Source organism: Limulus polyphemus, unplaced genomic scaffold (genome assembly GCF_000517525.1).
Source record: "Limulus polyphemus unplaced genomic scaffold, Limulus_polyphemus-2.1.2 Scaffold1265, whole genome shotgun sequence".
Lineage (NCBI taxonomy): Eukaryota > Metazoa > Arthropoda > Merostomata > Xiphosura > Limulidae > Limulus > Limulus polyphemus.
The window spans coordinates 123,090-131,175 of NW_013666875.1; the positions used below are offsets into that span (position 1 = coordinate 123,090).

General features: G+C 30.7%; 1 protein-coding gene across 1 annotated transcript in view; it reads left to right on the top strand.

Moving 5' to 3' along the window:
• The window catches only part of LOC106462839 (dual 3',5'-cyclic-AMP and -GMP phosphodiesterase 11A-like), a 137,705-nt gene that overhangs the window by 77,210 nt on the left and 52,409 nt on the right, over positions 1–8,086 (top strand). Inside the window, exon 4 of the mRNA XM_013922802.2 lies at positions 1,209–1,298. Within this exon, the coding sequence (XP_013778256.2) occupies positions 1,209–1,298 (90 nt within the window). The remainder of the gene's footprint in view (positions 1–1,208; positions 1,299–8,086) is intronic.

An 8,086-nucleotide genomic window follows, 5' to 3' on the forward strand; every position in this document is an offset into this window, starting at 1 on the left:
AAAACAATGCAAACAAGATAGTAGGGATGCCATATTGTTATAAAAGGAAACACTCTAAAGTATTGTAAAGCTCTGATGACCCATTGAGGAGATAATTATAATAACATTTCAATGAACAATCAGAGCCACCTCTACATAGACAGTGCTACCGCCTGTCTGATTCTTTTTGCTGGTTCAAAAGTGGATGATAAAATAAAGGTTATAGTAATTTTAATTGTAAAGAGATGCTGATGCAAGAGTAGAAGATAAAATAAAAATTATGTTAATGTTAATTGTAAAGAGATTCTAGTTCAAGAGTAGATGATAATACATTAAAGTTATGTCAGTTTTAACCCTAAAGGTTTAACGTTTCAAGAGTAGATGACAACATAAAAGTTGTATTAACACTAACTCTATAGAGAAGAGAGCACAACTGAACAACATTGTTTTATTTTGGATGGTGTTGTTTGTTTTTCAAATACAATACATTTAAGCCAAAAACGAAAAATATAACAAATAAAGGACAGACATATAATAAAATAATAATTCTAGAGTCTACACCTCCATGCGGAATGGTAAACTGCATTCTCTATGCCCTTAGTCTTTTATTTTAAATAACCTGTTTATTAACTTTTTTTTGCCTTTTCCTTGTTTTTCTGTTTTACTAGAAGCAATTACCTTCTCACAACTGGCTGCTGAGGATGAATGGCTGTTTTAAATGCAGGTTACGTTACACTGTGAGTTTGAGTAGTCATATCAACTCCTAATGTTTAAATTCTAGTTTCATTTCACATGGGAGGTTTAAGGATAGAAGTTAGATGTAATAAAAGGCTACACCTATATGTGTCCTTCTTCAGCTGATCCTCTCTCGCTAGGGTATATTTTATCTTTGCACGTAATATTCTGTATCCTACTGTTATTGATCTGTCCAGAGTGCATAAACCGTTTCTTTTTGGCCTAGTTTTATGCAATTTATATTTCCATTTCCAGAAAATAACTAACGGAAAGAACTGAAGCAAAAGGAAATTACCATAGTGTAATTTCGAAACATCGTGTGTCATCTAATAAAATAACGCTGTTCATTAGGTAGTGTCAGTAGCTTACCAATGTCTTGCTGCAGACAACGGATAAACGATCTAATCTTGTTATCTTCAGTTTCTGCTTAAAATGAAAGTTCGTTATTTTCATTAACTTTAAGCATTATAATTCATTTGCATTTCGCTCATTAGCTGGCTAAGACGTACCTGGAATTCTGTGGAATAGCTCTCACCAACGCTAATTTATTTGAGATGTCTCGGAGAGAATATGAAAGAAACAAAGTAGGTTCAATTGTTTCTTTTGTTTTTGAACTTTAATTTTTCTTTGAATTTCATAAAACGTTATATCTGTTCTTGCCAATCGTGTGTTATTAACATATTTTTGTTGTGGAATTTTGACGCATATAAAGTATTTATAAACGTTCTTGAAACAAACTGTTAGCATTCTACACATACGTTTTAAGGATGATGGTAAAAGACTTGAATGTTAAACAACGTATTCTATTTCGATTGAAATTTCTCAAGTTAATAAATAAAAAGACTTGGTAAAAAACAATTTATTATATTTTCTTTTAATAGAGTTTCTAACTTAAGAAATATCAATAGCTAATTACTTTTCTAATCTTTGTGAAGAATTAAAGATTCTAAATGTTTTAATCTTTTCAAAAATTTAGTTATAAACAGTCCTCATATTTAGATGTGAAATGAGCGAGTTTATGATAAAAACACTTCAAGAGATTAGACGATATAAATTAAGCATTTGAAAATGGTTGTTGAACGAACTGTTGAATGAAAATATTGCTTTTATATGTGTTTTATTTAAGGTAAAAGAAAATGAAGAATCCATTAGAGGTATTCCTTATAAACCTTCCAGCTTACATAGATATTAACGTTTTTTAGTAATCACTTTAAACATTGTGAGTTAAGTACATCAGTATGTTTAGCCCAAAGTATTTATACTTTAGTTTCAGAGAAGAAATTTAGGTAAGTAAGACTCCAAGTATTAAACAGTTTTTTTTAAAGAAGAATTGAAAGGGGATTCAACATAACAAAAGTTAATTTTAATTTTAAATAAAATAAAAGGGAAGAATAAAAAAGCTATTATCCCTCTTTTTATGTACGTATTGTGATCATGTCTATTTTGGTAATAGATACATTAGAAAGTAACTAGAGGAGGTGCTGGATGAAAGTCTAATAAAATATTCAAGAATTTAAAAAAAAGTTCTATTAAGGAAACCATCGAAACTGCTATATGTAATATTAACTACAAAGAAATACAAATGGAGAAAAAAAAGGGGATATTTCCTTTTGCCATAAAGGATACTTAATAAATAATACGTATATCCTAATTATCACTGGGGAGAGTTATTGCATATAAATTTAATTTTTGATTACTGTCTGTAATTTATCATCAAACTTTAATTCAAGGAGACTTTGGATATTTTGATAAAATATTTTTTTTATATTCTAATATTTTTATTTTATTATTGTAAGACCAATAAAAAACAAACCTCATAGAATGTTCCCTTAAAATTTTATATTGCTTATTAAGGCAACTATTGAATATTGAATGTGAATTTGTCACGTGATACTTAACTATATTTGTTCTAATTCTTAAATTTTCTGTTTTGCCCACATATTGCACAAACTAAGGCATAAAATATATTTTTAATCGCGTTTAATAAAGTAATATTTCTCTCCTGTTTTAAAGACACATTTTAATGTACTACACAATTAATGTAGATGGCAAAAAAAGTATATTCCATGAATTATTTAACTATTTACTGGAGGTATAATCGATAATCTTTAACTTTTTTTTTAGTTTAGTGCAAGTTTTAAATGTATTGGAATTTTATACTAGACTTCTATGTGGCTAACACCCAGATGGCTCAATTGTAAGCCTGATTACTTATACCACTAGAAATTTGATTTAAGTACCATTGGTGGGCAGAGCACATGTAGCCCATTGTGCAGCTTTGAGCTTAACAACAAAAAAACTGGAAGGTTAATATATTATCAAATGGCGTATATTTTGTTAAGTAGGTAATCTATTTGTATTTTTATATTAATCAGGGATTACATAGTTTGTTGGGATTATACATATTTTAAGTTATTTTTGAAAGACAGTGTTTTATGTTTAAATTGTATTGTTTTTTAAAGTGAAAACAATAGTTGAAGAGCTAAGAAACCAGTATTTTAAAGAGAAGTAATTTTAAATAATTTAAAACATTAAAGGAAGAATAAAACAAATTGTTGCATAATATACAGATATATATATTGAATTTGGAAAAAAAAATGTTTAATTATTGATTTGCCAGCTTTCAAAGAAGCACAGCACAAATTATTTCAACATAGCCTAAAGTATTTGCACTATTGAATATTTTTGATATAATATCATCAAAAATCATAAGTTGTTTTTATTCAGAAGTAACTAGACGAGGTAATAAATTTTCAATTGAGCATGAATCCTTCCTTATCACAAAATCCAATTTCAGCTTTAGATCCATCATGGTCAACTGTCCAGCATGAAAGTTGCCATATCTGGGTTTCTGATGACTTTTATCATTTTTCCTGACAAGAAACTTTAGCTAGGTGCCCAAAGAAAAATTCATATGAATTCCTTCATAAACACAATAAAAATTCTCTGAGTGGCTATACGGATGGAATCTTACAGAATATTCAATCTAAATGTGACCGTTCATTTTTCTAAGCTTTGATCAAACATTTTGTGTTTTTCAAATTTGTACTTCTCAAGTCAACCTCTTAAAACTTCTGAGATAAGGACTGAGTTCTACAAACAAGAGTAAAGGCCAAAATGATAAAGAAGAGTTTTTAACGAAAGCCACAATTTGAATTTTCAGTTACATTTTGAATTATATAATATCATCCGTATTATAAATGACAGCTTTATTTCGTATTTATTCAAAACATACTAGGTACAATGTCTAAAATAACTGCTGAAGCAATGTCTTACATTGGATGGGAATGTTAAAAAAGTTACTTATTTGTATTTATTACATATTCAGACAACTTGTAGATAAAATTAAAACAATTTTCTTTTCTTTTATAATGATTTGTTCAAGCCAGATGTGCTCAAACAACAATTCAGGCAGTCTAAAAACAATTAATTAGTCAGAGATATAGTCCAGAATAAAGTTCTTAAAAATACTTTTATCATAGGGCACTATAAGATTCACGGTTTTCAGAAAACTGTCATTTAGCCTAAAAATGGTAAAAAGAGCAAATTATTATGATGCTGTTTATGTGCAAATAGTTACTTCATTTAATGAAGATTATAGTCAAACATAAATTTTAACAAGTTGAAAATACCAAACCTGTCAGTGCACTCTATCTTACAAAAGTACAAACTTGAAAGGCAGTAGGAGCAAAAGAATTACTAGAGAGCAGCATTCGGTGCCATTGTTGTCAAGCTCAGAAGACAGAATGAGTTGATCAGATAATGCAGGAGTTATTTGAAGACTGTGGTGTTAAGGTGTCAGCACAAATACCAATAAATGTAATAAAAAAGAGGGATTCACTGGTCGGGCTGCTTGAAAAAAGCCCTTCATTAGAGCAGTCAACAGGAAGAAAATATTAGTTTAGGCCAGACAAATTGTATTTGGTTCAGATAGGAGAATAAAGGCGTGGAGAAAGCCACCAGAAGAATATAAATAGAAGTGTCTACAGCTCACCTTGAAATATGGAGGAAGCAACTTTAAAGTTTGGAGATTTATGACAACTTCAGGTGTTGGTGAACTTGTACTAACAGAGCACAACATGAATGGAAAAATGCACATGTATATTATACTGGGAAATCTGAAGATCAACTAGGACTTAAGAACTGTAAGAAAGTTTCTGTTTCAATAATATCGGGATCCCAAATACACATCTTAACTTGTAAAAGGCTGGTTGGTGGAAAATAACGTGGGATAGTTGAAAGACTATACGTCACATTCACCAAATCTTATTCCTATTGAACATCTGTGGGATTAACTAGGTTCTGGGATGAGGTCAAATTGAAGGATGAATTATGAAGAAACTTGCAGCAAATACGTAACAACATTGAACCATACGTTTGCATGAAGTCGGTGTGTAGTACGACAAAACGATTGTAAGTTGTTATTAAAGTAATGGAAAATTCTATATTAAATATGAAATGTAAGCAAATAATAACACAATAAACTAAGATATATTTATCAATGAATGTTTAATTGCCGGCATAATTGTTCGAGAACATCGGACATAAAACTTTGTTTAAAAAATATTATAGGCGAAAAATGATTTGAATTTTATTTAAGTTTCTTGAATATATACTAATGACAAATAGCTTTTTCTTTGCAACATTAACATTCAATATAAAAGGTTATAAGGAATAGAAGAATTGCGCCACTGTCTGAATAAGTGTTGTAGTCGTTACAATGAACCTTTTATGGGTTTTTATTCAAGACATTAATGTGTTGAAATGAAATATCTAAAACTATTTGATCAAATGTGGTTACTTTTGTAATATTTTCTAATATTCTAGCGTTTTAAAAGTAACAAAAATATGTTTTCTTTCGTTTCACGCGTATAGACTGTGCTTAAGTATACTATCAAAATCACACCCATGAGACCTCTTTTGTTTTGAGCGTTTATAATATCCACGCAAGCACATAAAATTAGGTGTTTTAAGGTATAAACTTTGTCTTGAATTGACCGAAAGATAATGTAGTTTTCAAAGAGCTAATGCAGCAAAGTTTCCTTTGTACATAAAGTACATGATGTCCGAAAATTATGGTCATAAATGTATTCAGTACATTTCTAAATCTGTGAGGAATTAAAGCAAACAACATTGTTCGCATTCTACGAGTTCACCCATCTACCTTTGTTGGTCTAATGACATAATATTCTAGTAGCCAATAGAGGTTCAGGTCTTCTGTTTCTAACACAATGGTACGAATTGGTGATAACGTAATTTCTGGGTTGTCTTTATTTTGGTTTGTAACGCAATGAGAAGCCTAATTTTTAATACTTCTATAGAGTTTTCTTATATATATACTCAGGGGTGGATTGGGAGCCTAAAACGGCCCGGGCAAATACTCAAAAATCAGGAATGATATATATATATATATGTACAGATCTACAGTAGGTTAGTCAGTAGCACTGAGACAGCATAACCAGGTTATCACCCCACTGGCCCAATCCGCCCCTGGATATACTGCAACCTGAATAGTAATTTATATTTTTATATTATAACCCCAGTGACGCCTGATGTTATTACATTATAATCATCCAACTTGTTTTTAAATATACAGGGTATCTGAAAAGTCTGGTTTTGCAGCTTTTCTGAATTTCAGATACGTATGAGAAGGTCAAGTTATTCCTGCTGTTAATCCAAACGTGTTTCGAATTAGAAGGACAGCATGCGGAACACATTCTGTAAAATTCTTTGAAGTGTCTACGGTTCCAGACTTTTTACGAAAACTTTTTTTTTATGTGTAGACAATACTATTTTCATAAGCGAAACGTTAATAAACATTACTGAGAGTCTGGCTCCTTCATAGCACTCTTTTAACTCTACGCTAAAACTCCAGCATATACTGCTATAACTGTTACTTGTGAGGCTACGAAATGTGCCCCATAAATAATATAGCATAGGACACTGTTTTCTTTTATGACATGAATTTGTAATCTGTATGTAATTGCATCACAGTATTCACATTGTTGACAACTACTTTGTCTAGTTGCTGAATTTAAATATATCCTTTTTATTGCGATAAATATATAGATATTTAAATGTTTATTTAATTATTTTGTGGGCCGGGCGTGGCCAAGTGGCTAGTATGCCGGACTGCGGATAAGATTGTCCAACGTCTACGCAGCAATGCCGCTGAACACACTCCACACTTTCAGCTGAGAGTGCGTTATAAGAGTTCAAGTCAATACCATTATCCAGTTAAAAGCTTTAAAATATCCTTTTGGCAACAGATGCCGTTGACTGTCGGACTTTCATCTGATCGATAGTTAAAAATTTGATACTGCTATGCCTGAATTCTAGGGGTCTCTGACCTGGCTGTTTAACCCAAGTGTTCATAAAGTGTTATTCAAGTGCAAATGTTTTATGAGCTTTATTTGTATAGAAAAAAGGTTGTTGTAACTAAAGGATTAAGGGGGTAAAACATTCCACTTATATATATGTGACTCTTTGTTAGGGATATAATAAAGCTTTGTTTACAAAAGTATGAATAACATGAATACAATACTTATTGTGACATTAGGGATTATATTTAGTTACACAACTTCATTTCACAAATTCATAGCACACATATGTTTCATAATTGGGGAAGCTTGGATCAAATATTCTTAAGTTATAACAGATAGTTATGTTAAGCCTTTTTTGTTTTTTTAAGCAAGGTTTGTCACTTAAGTACTCGTCAGTCACATTTTGTTTGACACTGAGTTACAACACTCGGAGCAACACTGAAGACGAAGTAAACAAACACGAATTATTAAGTTCATAAATTTAATTGAAATTTAATCTTTGTTGCATTTCTAAACCAGAAATGTTACTGCGATATCACAAAGCAGTGTTCAAAATGTATTACGTTGTATTATGAGTTATGAGTTTACAGACTAGAAGTCCTAATAATGACATTTGTGAATATCTATAATTTCTAACATTCCATAACTGAGAACCATCGCTTTAATCGAAAAACTGATTACCAGAAGTTGGGCTTTCCAGTGAATACCACCTATAATAAAACATTAGTATCAACAGAAGATAAGAGAAGCATGATTTTAAAAGCAAAGTTTCAATAAAACTGTGTTCATTTATTTTCAAGTGGTTTTACTTTGAACTTTCTAGAACTATCGCAGTAGGGTACAACGATCAGTCGTGGCTGCGACATTATTGTTCTGGTTTGGAGAAAAGTGTCTAGCAGAAATATGCTTTTTACTGTCGTTTGTAATTTAATGTTATGAAACTATAAAAATGAATGTCTGTTTGAGCTAAGTATTTACAATAAGATTGTCAATAGCTGTCATGGTTAGAAGCCTATACGATCATTCAATTCTAATTATATTAGTTTATA